General features: G+C 42.2%; 1 protein-coding gene across 2 annotated transcripts in view; it reads left to right on the plus strand.

Annotated features, from left to right (window-relative positions):
• The window catches only part of Abca1 (ATP binding cassette subfamily A member 1), a 117,878-nt gene extending 101,834 nt beyond the window's left edge, over positions 1-16,044 (plus strand). For both annotated transcript variants that reach the window (XM_048420688.3, XM_048420689.3), the window contains exons 38-50: positions 1,870-1,985; positions 2,095-2,239; positions 3,859-3,982; positions 5,287-5,416; positions 5,678-5,798; positions 6,507-6,569; positions 7,140-7,246; positions 8,978-9,119; positions 9,447-9,581; positions 10,420-10,523; positions 10,949-11,041; positions 11,678-11,921; positions 12,697-16,044. In XM_048420688.3, coding sequence (XP_048276645.3) covers positions 1,870-1,985; positions 2,095-2,239; positions 3,859-3,982; positions 5,287-5,416; positions 5,678-5,798; positions 6,507-6,569; positions 7,140-7,246; positions 8,978-9,119; positions 9,447-9,581; positions 10,420-10,523; positions 10,949-11,041; positions 11,678-11,921; positions 12,697-12,837 — 1,665 coding nt within the window. In that variant the 3' untranslated portion in view covers positions 12,838-16,044. The remainder of the gene's footprint in view (positions 1-1,869; positions 1,986-2,094; positions 2,240-3,858; positions 3,983-5,286; positions 5,417-5,677; positions 5,799-6,506; positions 6,570-7,139; positions 7,247-8,977; positions 9,120-9,446; positions 9,582-10,419; positions 10,524-10,948; positions 11,042-11,677; positions 11,922-12,696) is intronic.
• Positions 16,045-17,331: the final 1,287 nt, after the last annotated feature.

The following is a 17,331-nucleotide window of genomic DNA, read 5'->3' on the forward strand; positions in this document are numbered from 1 at the left end:
AGCTATAGCTCCCCATGGCCTTCATTAATTCTAAGCTACCCAGAGAAGATCTAATTCTTTTCCCAACAAATGCTTCCTCAGATATTTGAAGACAGCTCTCATTTAACAAATTTTTCTCGCAGACAAGATGGTATATGAGAACACACATGATTTCTAAGATGCTGTACAGATATGAGTGATGATGATGGAGGTGATGAGATTGCATATGCTAATTACACCAAGTGTCTGCGACCTGTCACTCTTCTGATCTGATTGCCCTTCCATGACTGCGCTCCACTTATTAATATCCCTGCTGAAAAGCAAAGCCCAGAATTAGCCTGTGTTCGGGCCGTGGTCTGAATGATTACGAGTCTAGGGAAGGCTAATCTTTATATCATAGTCTAGAGCTAATCTTTATATCATAGTCTAGAGCTAATCTTTATATCATAGTCTAGAGCTAATCCTTATATCATAGTCTAGAGCTAATCCTTATATCATAGTCTAGAGCTAATCCTTATATCATAGTCTAGAGCTAATCCTTATATCATAGTCTAGAGCTAATCCTTATATCATAGTCTAGAGCTAATCTTTATATCATAGTCTAGAGCTAATCCTTGTATCATAGTCTAGAGCTAATCTTTATATCATAGTCTAGAGCTAATCCTTATATCATAGTCTAGAGCTAATCCTTATATCATAGTCTACAGCTAATCTTTATATCATAGTCTAGAGCTAATCTTTATATCATAGTCTACAGCTAATCTTTCATCTTTATATCATGCTTTTTACTGCAGCTCAAAGTATGGCCCTTAGAAGCAGCACTGACTTTTTTCAACTTGGTAATGAACTGGAACCTATTTAGTGTGAATTACTGTTAATTAGGGTCTTGTTCATCCCTATGCTAATGCATAGTGTCAACTCTTTCAATCCTGAACATTGTTTTTTTTTTAACACCAGTAGACTGCATCTGCTTGTTTGCTTTTTTTTTTTTTTCTCAATCCAGCAGTTTATTCTTTTCAAATATCCTGAGTGCTCATTCCATGTCTGATGGTGCCTGGCTGTACTTGGTAGGGGTCATTCAGAGATGAAAGGGCAAGTCCTTGACCTCAGGACATCACTCGTGTGCACGTGTGTTTTCTGTCCCTCCCTGACCAGCAACCTAAAACCTGTCTTTGTTTGAGTTGTTGATAAACATATTAAGTAGGACGAGACTAAGGCAGTCTGCAGCTGCCCTCCTTCTATATCTGCCAAACCACAGTCACCTCTGTGCATGTGCCCCCTCCTTCTCCTCACTCTCTCTCTCTCTCTCTCTCTCTCTCTCTCTCTCTCTCTGTGTGTGTGTGTGTGTGTGTCAGCTATGAATTTTCATAATTGTCCCTGGGTCAAGTCTTTATTTCTTCATTTTAATGCTTGAAGCACTGTCAAGACAGACTGTAAAATTACTCTCGGTGTGATGAAACAATTTTGACATTCATGTTATGAGTGCTTATCTCACAAATAGATTACATGTGAGATTGAACTAGGGCAGACCATAATATAGCATTAATGATGAAACCGACACAATCTTCCCCGGGTAGAATAATGGAAGCTCATTTGCCTCCTGTGAAATTGAAATGACTCTGCCCGAGAATCCATCCTTCAGTAGGTTTACTGAGCGTGACACCTTGGCTTAGCTGTAGGAGAGACAGAAAGGGCATGCAGTTTATAAAACCAGCCAAGGGTAAAACGCTTGTCAAGCTGTATTGTCCAGAATTTTGATTAATAGTTTATGTGGCTTCATTAATTCAAAGTTATTCTCCAACATGTTTATCTGTCCTTTCTTGTTCGGGGATGTTGAGGACTTGGGATGTGACTTAGGGGTCAACTTTGTTTCCTTATTTTTTCTTCTAGTGCAATTACGTGGTCCCTGCTACGTTGGTCATTATCATCTTCATCTGCTTCCAGCAGAAGTCCTATGTGTCCTCTACCAACCTGCCTGTCCTGGCCCTTCTGCTTTTGCTGTACGGGTAAGGCAAATCCGGGAGAAGGATTCTCCAAGTGGGCAAGGCGTGTGGTAGCCACTGCTAGAGGAAGGGTGGAAGACTCCAATGGCTGCTTATGTTTGTGCCTTACCAGGTGGTCGATCACGCCTCTCATGTACCCAGCCTCCTTTGTGTTCAAGATCCCCAGCACTGCCTATGTGGTCCTCACCAGTGTGAACCTCTTCATCGGCATCAACGGCAGTGTGGCCACTTTTGTCCTGGAGCTCTTCACGAACAATGTGAGTGCCACAGGCAGGGCTCCTCTAGCTGGCTTCCTCTCCCGTGCCAGAGGACCGTGGTTCACCCCGACCTTATTCCACCTGTCACCTGTAACCCTGACACCACTGACCACTCTGCATTTGCAGCTTCTGCCTCTTCTCTGGTTTATATAACTCTGTTTCTGTCCTGCTGTGCCTTGTATTTCTCTGGTCTTTTCTGTTTTCTTTGATGTATTATTATTATTATTATTATTATTTCTTCTCCTTCAGGGTCACTTTGGCAAAGACTGACCTGTCTGTCTTTGCTTTCCTATTAGATACCATTTCTGGGTAATGCCATTCAGCCTTAAGGATTTTATCCCCATTGCAGTATCTTGTTTTTATCTCTCCGATCTGTTCTCAGTGCCTCGTGGATGGCTCTGTTTAAATTATCTATAGATACCACACACTAGACACACTGTAAGAGTCTTCCCCATTAGATTCCGTTTCCCTTGTCACCCCCGCTAGACTTGATGGCATCCCTGCAGTTGCTCATCATCTCCAATGCCTTTCTTGATGCCATCCGAGATGCTTCGCTGTTTATTTCCATTTTCATCTGCGCCCTTCCAGTTTCAGATCTCATAAACAAGGCTGTTGCTTTTGCTCTGAGACCTTAGCTCAGCACACAGTGCCTTTTGTGGGTGTGCCGCCTTTGTTGGCCAGACACCGTACCACACATTCCCTCCCGGTGCTCAGTGGTTTCAGCTGAGTTTCCCCTTAAACCACTGTATTCCTGCCTTGAAATGACCTTCTTCTATCACAGGACCGGGGAGTGTCTGCCGTACCTCTAAGGTTTAACTCCAGTGTGAAACTTTCCTCATTTGCCCTAGAGGGTGTCTGCTTTCTTTTCTCTGCACTGCCAGAACCCCCCAGTTCTTCCTTCAGTGTAACACACATTGGTTATGCCATCATTTCAAAGCTCCTTTTCTCTTAGTGAGACAGATGTTTAACATTTGCATCCTCCATGCTCTCGCCCCACACATCCAGCAAATAACAACTTACTCAACTGCTGGATTTTTTTCCTCTTTTTATTTTATGTGTATGGATGTTTGGCCTGCATGTATGTCTGTACACCATATGTGTATAGTGCCTGAAGTGGCCAGACAAAAGGGTTGGATCCTCTGTAACTAGTTATAGCCAGTTTTGAACTCTTCTGGGTGCAGGGAACCAAACCTTGATCCTCTGTAACCACTGAGCCACCTCTCCAGTTCCAGTGACTTGATGTTTAGTTCCCATGGCTTGATAGTCAACCAACCGTGTCTTATGGGGTCATGATACATGATGTAATTGAGAAGATGTTTTTGAAACTTCAACAAAATACCGAAACTCAAATATTGACCTAGATATGAATGGTTTGCTTTTACAATGCTAAGCTAACGTTTTGTTGTGGATTTGTGTCTGATTAAAAATAACCCAAAGTTAAAAGTTTCTTTTCTTTCACATACTCAGCATCTCTCCAGGTTTTCTGAAGAAAATGCCTGCTGCCGCTTCTTGGTGTCTGAATTCAAAGGTCTAGGGAACCGGATGCTTTTCTTCACAACTGTGTCTCAGGCTTAGACTATGAATGATGTATGTTTCTCTCTCCACCTTTTCATCTTCAGAAGCTGAATAACATCAATGACATCCTGAAGTCTGTGTTCCTCATCTTCCCACATTTTTGCCTGGGACGAGGGCTCATTGACATGGTGAAAAACCAGGCGATGGCTGACGCCCTGGAGAGGTTTGGTGAGTGAGGCAGTAGCGTCAAGGCCAGCTTTAATGGAGGTTGTAGTTTTCAAGGGCCTCAGCAGTCTGATGGCTGGCTGCTTTAGGAAGAGAGTGGGACTGGGTACAGGAGGTCTGTCCCCCTAACACCCCTCAAAGGCACAACTGGTGTATTAGGAGTCTTGTCATACAGCCATTTATCTGTGCTTCTGGTAACAGTGACATAAAGGAAAAAAACAACCAACTTTGGAAGCAGGGAAATGTTGGTATTTGTTGAAACTAATACCTGATGCCACAAATCAGTTTGTCAATTCCCCGGGAAAAGAAAACCATAGCTGCACCAATTAGATAAGGCCAGAGATTCGAAAAGGAAGACATACACTTTGATTCTACTAAAGCCAGAGGGCTGTAGGTATGCCTCATATATTGTGTTTAGCATAGTTGTAAAGAGATATTTATTGAAGTTCTTTTCTATTTTTATAACTGTTAAAATATCTTCTGCTGTTTTTTGATTATTATTCATTTGCTGGTTAATTTGGTTAGATGGGACATGCTACTTAATAAGCTTAGGAGAGGAACGCTTTCATTTTAGTGATACAAGGCGTATGAAGAATTCAGGGATATTTTTCTTAAACCTGCTAACAAGTCACTAGGTTACATTAAATGCTGCAGAAGTGGGCATCTTTTGAACGCGTTTTCTAATATTTGTTACTTTTAAAACTTAGAACTAAAAAAAAATAGGACTCCAAGAATTAGTCAGGATTATTGACCTTATTAGACATGATTTTTTTTTTTTGGTGTGGCGGGGTCATGACTCATTAAAAAGGACATTTTAGCAATCCTGATGGAGTTACAGAACTAATGCAAATTGGCTCTGAGATTCCGACTGATACCAGCTTGTTCTACAGTTCTCCAAGTGAAATCTCAAAAGTAGCCATTCTCGTTATTCTTCTTTAAATCTTGTCATGGTGCATGGGTGGTGGCCATTGATGGTTCTAGAAAATTACTTGAATTTGACCCCAAAATCACCGAGGAAGGTCTCTGTCTCTCTCTCTTCCCATCCTCTCCCTTCCTTTTCTTTCTTTTCCTCCCTTTTTTTCAAGAGTTTAAAAAATGTTTACACTAAACTAGCCTCACAGGTTATCATACAGTTTACTAAGTTAAATGATAAACAACGAAAGCCACCCACAGTTCAGACACACCCTCAGCACAGATCACTGTTCTGGGAACACTCAAAGGGACGCTCTGCCTCAGAAACAGGAAGTAGGGCCGTGCGTGACTCCAACATCTCCCCTCTGACCAGATATCCGCATTGTGTCTCACAGGGGAGAATCGCTTTGTGTCTCCACTCTCTTGGGACTTGGTAGGACGAAACCTTTTTGCCATGGCCGTGGAAGGGGTGGTTTTCTTCCTCATTACTGTTCTGATCCAGTACAGGTTCTTCATCAGGCCCAGGTGAGCCTTTTCTCAGAATTCTTGGAGTAACTGGATGGGAGGGGCGGGGGGGGGGGCGCGTCCTGGGTGACTCCACTGAGCTGTGCTCACACAGTTAAATGGATTCTCCTCCTATTGGGAGCATCCTCAGCTCCCAGCCCCGTAGACCCTAGCAGTGGTGGCAAGTGGGCTTGATAATATTGCTTTTAGAGACATGAATTTTGCCTTAGAAAGCAGCTGAAAAGTGTGATTTTTTTTTTTCTTAAAAATGTTTCTCCTAAGACCTGTAAAGGCGAAGCTTCCTCCATTGAATGATGAGGATGAGGATGTGAGACGGGAGAGGCAGAGAATTCTGGATGGCGGAGGACAGAATGACATCCTGGAAATCAAGGAGCTGACCAAGGTGAGGTCACAAGTGTGAACTCAGACAGCTTGTTTCCAGTCTTCTCCATTTCAGCTGCTGACTAGCGTTTTGCTGACGTGCTTAATTTAAAAAATAAGCTTCCCCAAATGTGTATCTACACCAAGCTTTGTCAATTCTATTTAAAATACACCATGGAGATTTCTTAATTAAAAAAAATCCTACTGAGAATACTTCTATAATGCAATTCCCACTCTCGGATTTATTTATTTTGCATATTTACATTTATGGTAGTTATTAAAACATACTAACATTACGTGTCTAGCCAAGGTGCAGAGAATAAATGGTTGATTTTGAGCTTCGTGGCTCAAAAACTACTTCCTTTGCTCAGAAAAACAAGTTCTGCTTCATCCCTTTCCAAATACCATAACCCTTAAATTTTGCTTTATTTGCATTTGAGACATTTTATCATAGATTTCTACCTTATGTAATTTAATTTTAAAATATATCACTTTTATTTTTAGAGACTCATGTTAGAAATAAAAAGAAATTCCATTTTGAGTTTCAGAGTCAGCTAAAAGCCGCTTGTCACAGAGGCAGAGTAAGGCTCTCAGCACATGCACTGTGTGGCATGGCCATTTGATGAGTTGTGTTTGGTGATGGATGTGGGATGGAGTCCCCTTGCCCACAGTTGTAGGAGAGAGTCCTGAGTCACTGAGATCCATGGATTTATGTGTGTGTTGCTTGCAGATCTATAGACGGAAGCGGAAGCCGGCTGTTGACAGGATTTGCGTTGGCATTCCTCCTGGCGAGGTAAGTGCGCTGTGTTCGTATTGTGCTTCGTCTCTATTAATTCCGACTATCTACCAAATCCAACAACAGCAGTCTGTGACTATATAAAATGACTTTTAAAGGTTTCTTTATTTGTGTCTGTGAGAAATAATCAGTCATGGACAGAATGAGAACCTCTTGGGTCAAAATAGGGCAATTTTTGGACACTCACAGGCGGTATAAAAAAGTATGCACAGCGTGCTTTAGGGGCTCCATTGAGAGAGTAAAGTTCAAACAGGGTAAAAAAAATAGAGTTTTCACCTTTTGTAATTTTTGAGTTTTTTTTATGTTTTTAGGCAACATGGCACATACATAAGACATGATTTCCTCTACCCTTGTTCTCTCTCCAAACACACAACACACATGCACGCACTCACGCTCGCACACATACACACACACTGATATCTGAATATTGAACCTCTCATTGGTTCTTAAGATAGATGCTTTGGGATCAATAGCAAATCGGATCCAAGCCCAGGAGGCTGTTTTATTGGGCCATTCAGGCTGAGATTTAGAAGTACTTCAAGTGGTTCACCTTGTCTTGCTTTTCAGTGCTTTGGACTCCTGGGCGTTAATGGTGCTGGGAAGTCATCAACGTTCAAGATGCTGACTGGAGATACCACTGTGACCAGAGGGGACGCTCTGCTTAACAAAAACAGGTGAGAAGAGAAGCAAACTATTGCATTTGCTGTGCACAGTTTGTTCAGCTTTAAGAAATATGCTGTTAGATTCTGACTATCCCAGTACTCTAGTTCATAAAAACATTCAAATTTCTTAGGTCAAAAGCCCAGAATCCCCTCTAATTCACCACCTAGAGATAAGCACTGTTTTTATATTTCCTCAGTTTTACTCTTCCCTAACACTTTATGTTGGTATAATTTACAGACATATAATTTACTTGTTTTGAGAGAACGGATCTGTGCTTTTTTTTTTTTTTTTTTTGTAAATTCATGGAATTACGCAGTCGTAACTGAGTCTTATTGTCAGTCAGTATTACCGTAGAGTCAGGAATGTAATAAACTTGGCCATCTCCTCCCATCTCTTCGTGATTTTTTTTTAATTAGCAATCTAAAGGAGCCTTAAAAGAATAGAAGTTCTGGGAATAGTGATGACTCCAGTCTTGCTCAAGCTCCAGGTTCCTGGCATATTCTTAGGTTTAGCTCAGCTACTGATTATACAACTGGTTTGGGCAATGTCGCTGTGAGAGTCAGGCACAGTGACCATGGGGTACCTTAGTTATAAGTCTTGAAAAGGCTGATGCAAGAGTATTAAATAAGCAGAGAGGACTGTGCCTATGTGTCAAGTTCGTGGCTATCTGGAAGCGGCTGAAAGGCAACCATCAAACTGGGGTATGAAAGCCCAAATTTTTAAATAATAGCAGCTGTTAGCTTGACTGACTTTCTAGAACCTAGAGGTCATCCCCGCAGGTGTAAGTAAATTATCTGTATGTGTATTTTTTCCTGTTTTTATGTGCTAGAGGGTCTATAATAAGCAAATAGAGGAACAAATGGCAGTCCATACTGTGTATTTAGTGGAATCAGAATGTTTGGAACATGAATGTTATGGCTGAATCAATGATTGAGGAGCAGAAGGTGGAGAGCTCATACCCAGCATCTCTGGGCCTTGTGTGGGTCATGACAAAGACTAGAATTTACTCTAGTCTTTTAAGGGTGCTTGGTTCATACGGCCAGACCACAGAGTCAAGGGTAGGATGGAGTCTTAGTGCTAAAGTTCCTGATAGGTGTGACCGGGGTTGTTGGCAAAGACTGTACTACAGTTGCATAGACTTGTAGGCAGATTTTTCTGTATATCCTGCCGGATCCCAAATCACCACACTGTGACTTACTATTAAATTACAAAAACTTGGTCAATAGCTTATGCTTGCTATTAACTAGCTCTTAAAACGTAATTAACTTATTTTTATCAATCTACTTTTTATTTTGTGGTTTTACCACTTTTACTCTGTACATGCTGCTTCCTCTCCATCTGGCTGGTGACTCTTGTCTCTGCCCTTCTTCCCAGCATCCTCTCTGCCCTAAAAGTCCTACCTAGCTCTTGGCCATCCAACTTTTTAGTAAACCAGTCCGGGTGGCAAATCTTCAAAGTGTACAAAAAGATTATTCCACAACATAGACTTGTTTTGAAACCAGACCAAGCCTGCAAGTTGAAGTACTCATGAGCCAACAAGACCTATTCAGGGTAGAGACAGGACCCTTACTTCTCAGAAGAGTTGGCATCCTGGGGACAGCAAGGCTCTTCTCCCAAACTTCAGAAGCCGGTCTAGGTTTGTTTTGTACACACATACTTCTTTTAGGAATGCCAGGCCAGATTGTCTTACCGGAGTATCTCTGAAAGGCTTTAAACCTGACTGGTTCTGTCTTCCTTTCCAGCATCTTATCCAACATCCACGAAGTACATCAGAACATGGGCTACTGTCCTCAGTTTGATGCCATCACCGAGCTGCTGACTGGGAGAGAGCACGTGGAGTTCTTTGCCCTCTTGAGGGGAGTCCCAGAAAAAGAAGTTGGCAAGGTATTGTGGGAGCCAGAAAGCCAGACCTGTCTCTTTTGACACCTTGTATCTCACAGCTTCTTCACACGTGACGGCAACCCGAGACCTCGTCCTTGCTCGGGCTTCAGTCTCTCTCCTGGTGGGGGGCAGGGGAAGGTAGGCATATACAGGGTAGGGTGCAGGGAGCGAGTGCAGGCCCCACCACATGAACCTCTTCTCCCTCTGCGTCCTCAGAGGTACCTGAGACTTGAGTCCTGCCCAACAAGACAACTTTCCTACGTGATTATAAGAAAGTATGATTGACAGTATTGAACCCGACAGAAATCAAAGTGCCCTTTATCTCTCTAGGTTGGTGAGTGGGCAATTCGCAAACTGGGCCTTGTGAAGTACGGAGAGAAATACGCCAGCAACTATAGTGGAGGCAACAAACGAAAGCTCTCCACAGCCATGGCTTTGATTGGTGGACCTCCTGTGGTCTTTCTGGTGAGTGAGTGTGCGTGGAAGGTGGTGGCTATTCTTCTGTGGTGAATGAGCATGGTTTATCTGAAGTCACATACAGGCTGGTCATCGCATGCTTGGTATGGTGACGGCAGGTCAATCTGCTGTTTTCTGTAGAACAGGCTTGGAGAAGCAGAGGGAAGCTTCTCCCACAGAGCACCCTGGGTGGCTCTGCCGGACCTTCCCAGGCTCCCAAATAGACATGCTCCAGGCACGTTGTTTCCTTGCCTGGGATAGTCCCTACATGTATGGCTGAAGCTGAACATATTATTTTCTTGGAAACATTCTTCATGACTTGTCACTATGTTCATCCTCCAGAGGTAGAGAGTGAGGGCAGTGCTTCAGGGTGACCACAGTGGCCACTGGACCATAGTTCCTTACAGACAGATAAATAAAAACCACATCAGTCTGGGCAGTGGCCTTTGACCCTCATTTTGTAGAAAATCCTGAAGGTATAGGAAGAAGCCCTGAGCTGAGATGTTACCTTGACCATGTGAAGATGAAATTTCTAGATTAGCAAGTGTCTTAGAACAAGGAGTGACCTAGGAAAAAATAAGAGTATCAGTTTTACCTAAACCTTACTAACTTCAAAAGTTTTAGACAAAAAGGTTTTTTTTTTTTCATTTTGTTTTGTTTTGAGATGGGGTGTCATTGTGTAGGCCAGGCTGGCCTTGAACTCACAGAGATCCACACCCCTTTGCCTCCTCAGTGCTGGGATTAAGGGTGTGTGTCTTCACACCAGGCATGATCTTTAGTATTAAAAAAAAAATTCTTTGGTATTTTTTCCCAGCAAATAATTTAACTTGTTTTATTCTAATTATAGGATGAACCAACCACAGGCATGGACCCCAAAGCTCGGAGATTCTTGTGGAATTGCGCCTTAAGCATTGTCAAGGAGGGGAGATCCGTAGTTCTTACATCTCATAGGTCTGTACTACCGAGTCTTGGCTAAGTCTGTGATTGTATTTGGTTATTTAAAGGCGAAGACTGAAAGTTATCACCTGGAATTATTCCACTTCAGGATTATTATTATCATTTGTCTGTATATGTTCCAGAGTATTCTTATCCAAAGCTATACACACAAGTATTTTATAAACAAAAAATGTAATTATAATGTGTGCATTGGGAACATTATTTATGTAGCTTCTCTTCGTGCAAACATTTGGATTATTTCTACCCTTTCACACTTGTAAGGCCCATGACAGGGGAGAACATCATCTCTGTATCTTGGCAAGAGATGCCCTAAGATAATGGGGATGTGTTTCTCTAAAGTACCAGGTGTCATGGTGATGTTCCGATGCTTATAGGAGCGTCTCTCTCTGAAAGGAAAACCTCTTTCTGTCTCCCCACAGTATGGAAGAATGTGAAGCCCTTTGCACAAGGATGGCCATTATGGTCAACGGGAGGTTCAGGTGCCTTGGCAGTGTCCAGCATCTGAAAAACAGGTAACAGATCCTTTCTTTGGGTTAGCACCTAGTGAAGTGGTCGGTGTTTATTCTTTTTTGAGTGTGTATCTGGTAGCTTAAAATAGAAACAAAAAGAGCGTAGTACAAGGCATATGGGCTTTGAAGTATAAATAGGCAGTAGTCTAATTCTGACTCTGCCATGCACTGCTTACGTGATTTGTAGGCAAGTTACTTAACCTCTCTGAGAGGCGGTTTTCTAGGACTTTTCTGAATTTTGTTATAAATTAAATTCAAGAGTTCGTCTGTGGTGTTATGATTATAAGGACACAATGTAGAATCGACAGAAATGGGTTCACATCCTTGTCCTGCCGTAACTCAGAAGTTAACTTTGGGACATGGGCAAAGTGATTAAATTTGTTGGGCTTCTGTTTGTGTGTTTGACTTCATGGGTCCACACTGGGGATTTAACGGAATCCTGTATCCAAGGCTCTGGGCATGGCACCACATATGACTAGGTATTTGGTAGATAAAGAGGGTTTCTTTTCTCAGAAACTTCTCTGTAGGGCTGCCAGAGATCTCCCTTTCTCTTAGCACACATTGGGGTTTCAGGGTTAAGTATCCTTTTGAGAAGTTTTCTGGGAACGCTCCATTTGGATGTCTTTTTCCTGCCTTCAGGTTTGGAGACGGTTACACGATAGTTGTACGAATAGCAGGGTCCAACCCTGACCTCAAGCCTGTCCAGGAGTTCTTTGGACTCGCCTTTCCAGGAAGTGTGCTAAAAGAGAAACACCGAAACATGCTACAGTACCAGCTTCCCTCCTCCTTGTCGTCTCTGGCCAGGATATTCAGCATCCTCTCCCAGAGCAAAAAGCGACTCCACATAGAAGACTACTCTGTCTCTCAGACAACACTTGACCAAGTAAGCTTTCAGTCCAAAGTACTTTTAGCTGCAGGGTTAGGATGCCTGGTCCTTCCTCCCCACTGTGAGCCCGAAAGTTCAGTCTGTCTGTCTGTGCTTTGATTCCTCCTCTGTTATTACTTCCTATTCTCTATGAGCACATGCAGAAAGATGGTGCTTTCTACACATGTAGTTATTGTGACTGTTGTATCAGTCATAATCACTACCATTTATGACCTATCAACCCCGAGTCAGGCATTTTGCCAGGTGCTTTCTTCTTTCTAATGAACAAAATATACCAAAATTGGCAGTTAATAGGTATCCAGGAAGTGTTTTTTCTTTTCCTTTTAATCAAGCCTAAATATGCCAGTGATGGTTGATAAGGGGATGTTGAGCAGTTGGTGATGTGGGGTTGATGTAGAAAATCTTTTTTTTGTTTTGTTTTGTTTTTGTTTTTCCAGACAGGGTTTTTCTGTAGTTTTGGAGCCTGTCCTGGAACTAGCTCTTGTAGACCAGGCTGGCCTCGACCTCACAGAGATCCGCTTGCCTCTGCCTCCCGAGCGCTGAGATTAAAGGCGTGCGCCACCACCGCCTGGCGTGTATTGCTCTTGGTGTTTTTCAAGTATTCTCCCCTTCACACAGGGTTTTCTAGTTCATTTTCTTACTCCATTCTGTGTTCTACCTGACCCAATTTCAACATAAGGAAAAATGCAACCATAGCAATAAAAAAACGAAACTTCAGTAACAAAAGAACAGGTCAAGAGGTACTTATGAATGCCCACCTTCCTTTTGATAGGTATTTGTGAACTTTGCCAAGGACCAAAGTGATGATGACCACTTAAAGGACCTGTCATTACACAAAAACCAGACAGTCGTGGATGTGGCTGTCCTCACGTCTTTTTTACAAGATGAGAAAGTGAAAGAAAGTTATGTGTAAAGAGTCCTGTTCACACGGGTGAATGAACAGAAGGGAGAGCTTGGTCTCCCTTTGCACGGTGTCAAGTGTTCCGGAGGAAACAGTCGTGCATTTCTGTGGAAAGATACAAACTGGATACTGTACACTATTCAATGCAATGCAATTCAATGCAACGAGAACTCACAATTCCATTACAGGGGCAGTGCCTTTGTAGCCTATGTCTTGTATGGCTCTCTAGGGAAAATGACTTGAAGTTAGTTCATTACCTTATACAGATGTGAAGCTCTGGTATGGAACCAAGCAGACTATGGGTTTGGATTCATACTTTCTGTTCCTGTGTATTCTCACTGGGATGGCAACCACAATCCATCAGATAGTCGTGGCCAGTGATAATCAAGTCAAAGGCACCATTAAGCCATGCCGAACCACAAAACTGGTTTCCTGGTGACACATCCATTGCTGGCAATGAGTGTGCCAGAATTACTAGTGCCAAGATGCTCAGAAAGCCTGAAGCACTGAGGTGTGTCACACACACTTTTCGCGAAAGCTGCCCTGCTGTCTGTCGACATCATTAACTATCAGGTGACAAAATGGTGCCATGTGTGACTTAAGCCCTGCTTTGGCTCTTTCTTTGATGAGCTGCTGTTGGGGCTGCCACGTGCAAAATGTGGATCTCTCTAACCACAGGAGGCCTGGTTCTCTTGTTCAGTGTTGCCTGTGCTTGGAGTCATGGGGTCAGCAGGTCATCTCTCTGAGACTGTTTCAACACACATTAGATCCTTGTAAGAAGCAAAGATCAGTGGCTAACTGCTGGGGCTGCAAGCTGCCGAGTTCAGGGCGTGGTGTGAAAGAGCTGGTGCATTTACACGTGGGAGACCTGGGTCTGTTTGTCCTGACTGTCTGCTAACACAACACGGTACACTGCATCTCAAGACCCTTTGTTGTCTGACACAAATGTAGTATTATTGCTAGTATTATTTCTAACTGTTTAACCTCAAAAATTAAAAGGTGGAATTTTGATAAAACTCTTTGCACTATTAATATTATTTGGAATTTTAAGTCTTACCGATGGCTTCTGGAACCCTGAACCATATGTCTAGACGTCAGTGTAGACATATGTCTAGGCATATGTCTAGGCAAAGAGGAATGTGGCCACTCTGTCTCATGCCTTATTTTCCTTGGTAAATTTGCAGTTGGAATGTCTAACTAGAGCCTGGTAGCCAGAAAGCAACGCTGTAGTCAACATCTCATGCCACATTTTAAGATCCTGGAGAATACTGCTCACTTCAGTTTGTTGACTGAGTACTTTTGGAGTGTAGTCACCGTGTAGATGTGTGGATAAAAGTGAGGGGGAGGGGTAGCAGATTTTCTATGCCATATACTTAGTTGAGAGATTTACAAATATAGATGGTTTTGTTGAATCCACTGAAAGAATAGGGTCGTCCCCCCCCCCCCCCCCCCCGCCCACTTGATAGCATCAATACAAGCCAAGAGAAGGGCCCGGTAATACTGAACTCTTAGGGAGAAAACAGCTAGCTTGAAATTTCCTGGATACGACTTGTGCCTGTGACCTTTGGGACCTTTAAAATAATTGGCTTTGTGGGATATTTATTAGACACCCACGTAAACCTCTGACGGTCTCAAATGCTTCATCTCTTCAGACTAACCAATCATAAAAAAAAAAAATCGACAAACTATTCCACATGGAGTATTTTTCAGACTTCTCTAACCCAGATTTAATTTTTCCATTTTCAAGCAATGTAAACATGTTATTTCATTAATGCGCAGTGTCATCTGTCTTCACACAAAACAAAAGTTGGAGTGAATTCCTGTATGGCAAAGTTCAAATGAGCTTTCACTACTAGTTTCTTCAACTTACTCTAAAATTTAAACAATAAATTTGGAAGTATAAGATTTCAGATCTATTTTAAATTGATAAGTCTATAGAATATTGTTATATAACTCACTGCTTGAAAAGAAAAATTTTGATACTAATGTCAACATAGGTTTCTAAAATGGCAATGAAACTGTTCCCAATAATTACTGGCACACCACTGTATTTTTCTGTCAGAGATACAAAATTCAAAGAAATCTTTATTTTTTAAAATCAACCTTTTGTTGGCTTTCTCAGTCCACTATTAACATCCTAACTTTTAATTACACTACCGTCCTGAGCAAATCATTGTTTTATTTATGCTGATTTTGAGGCCATATTAAACACAAACAAACAAACAAACAACAAAAAAAACAAGGTACTGTGAACTATTTTGAAAAGATTTAATTCAATGTAGATTTAAAATCTTTTCTAAAGCTAGAAACAGTCTGTAGTATTGCTACCTTTTACCCTAGCCAAACAGCAATCTTTCATTTTTCTTCATATATGTAATTATTTTAGAGATTTTAAAAATCAATCCTACCTTCCAATAAACTGCCCTTCTATACCCTGTGGAGATGAGATGCCTATGTGAGTTTAGAAATTCTCAAGCGGAAACACTTCTGATTTAACTTTTATTTTTATTTTTTTAACCTTGGGAAACTTACTAACTGTGAACATGAGAAAGACAAAGGAAAGTGCGTCCTCTCTCTATACATACCCAGCACACTTCATTATGAAACAAACAAACCTCAAGCTACTGTATTTCCATGTCTGTACTGAAAGCATATGCTTCATGCCTACTAAATGTTAAACATCATCTGCTCTCTGTATAGTAGTCATGAACCTTAAGGGATGTCTGTTGTCTTCTCATGGTTGTATATATCAGGTAAAATTGTTCCAAAGAGCCATGTGTTGTGTAATGAGAATTACTTTGATACTGAAATACTAATTTGTACTCTTGTTACTATTTCCTGGTAAGAGTGTAATATCACAGTAATATTTGTTCTCATTCAAAACCGCTGCATCCCTTTTTATAGAACATTTATATTTCCATATGGATTCGGTATGTTCTTTCCCCTTGGACCCTAGGATGAAGCTGTTTTTTGTGCTTTCTCTTCATCATTGGCCCTGATTCCAAGCACTTTATGCTGTCTGTAATGGATCTATTTTTGCACTGGAATACCGGAGAATTGCAAAACTAGACAAAAGTTTCAGAGCAGATTTCTAAGTTAAATCATTTTCATTAAAAGAAAGAAAAACTGAAAAAAAATTGTATTGTCAATAACTTTATATGAAGTTTTTAAAAAGCCTGTTTCTATGTTATGAGTCACGAAATAAAGCTGTGACTGTCCCGCTGGTCTACACAGATTTACTCTGGTGCGTCCACAGCGCCATCTGCTGTCAGAGTGGTAAGGCCGGCCGAGAGGGGAAATCTCTTATAACAGTAGAGTTGGGTTTAGGAAAAGTTCAAAGGCTCTGGGGAAAGAACTCGGACTGCTACTTCAAAATAAGAGTGTTGTTAGCCACCTTCAGAGAGTCCGGTTTGATCACATGCTCCATCAGTCCCAGTCCAGCTGGCCTTGGTGAGCTCTCATTAGATCAGCCCCACCATCACAGTGGGTGGGCGCACCCCTCGCGTCCTGACTTTCTTGCTCATGTTCTCCCTCCTTCTGCTCCTCATTTGGACCTTGGGAGCTCAGTCCAGTGTTCCAATGTGGGTCTCTGTCTCTATCTCCATCCATCTGACAATGAGGGCTGACTGAGAAGCCAAGGACAATGGCACTGGGTTTTGATTCTACACCGTGGACTAGCTTTGTGGGAGCCTAGTCTGTTTGGAAGCTCACCTTCCTAGACCTGGATGGAGGGGGGAGGACCTTGGACTTTCCACAGGGCAGGGAGCCCTGACTGCTCTTAGGACTGGACAGGGAGAAGAAGGGGGAGTGAGGGGAGGGAAATGGGAGGAAGTGGAAATTTTTAATAAAAAATAAAAAATTTGCTGGAAAAGAAAAAAAAAAGAGTGCTGTGTGTTTTCAGATCCAGCTGGGGCTGAAGAACTGCGATAAATAATGTCGGAGGGGTTTACTAGATGGACTAATGCTGACTGACTCTTAAGCTAAAAGCACCGTAGGCAGGCTTCTTTACTGAAAACAGCTGATTCTGAGGAGGCTCAGAAAGGTGCCTTTGGTGCTTATTCAACCAAAACTTTAAAAACAGCATCATGAGTACTGGTAGGTGTGTGTGTCGGGGTGACGGTAAGGGTCACCATGCCCAAAGCAGACATCTGGAAAGAGAAATGATATTGGGAGGCCCTGGGATTGGTTTCTACACCTTCTGTCCCTGCTCGTAGACCACCAAGTAGTGTATATATATAATATATATGCAGTGCTCTGTTGAAACAGTGTGGCTGTATTTTCCTGGCTCAGCCTAGGATAGAACTAAACGCCACTGGAGAATAAGCAAGTCAATGCAGTGATGGTCAGCAATATTCTGCTATACTCATAGATTGGTGCCTTGCCCAGATGTCACCAAAGAGGCTTCGCATGCAGAGACCCACAGACAAATAATATTAGGTCGAGCTCCGGGAATCCTGCTGAAGAGAGGGAGGAAGGATTGTGGGAGCCAGAGGAGTCAAGGACACC

The sequence above is a fragment of the Myodes glareolus genome, chromosome 16 (assembly GCF_982192425.1).
Source record: "Myodes glareolus chromosome 16, mMyoGla1.1, whole genome shotgun sequence".
NCBI classification, from domain to species: domain Eukaryota; kingdom Metazoa; phylum Chordata; class Mammalia; order Rodentia; family Cricetidae; genus Myodes; species Myodes glareolus.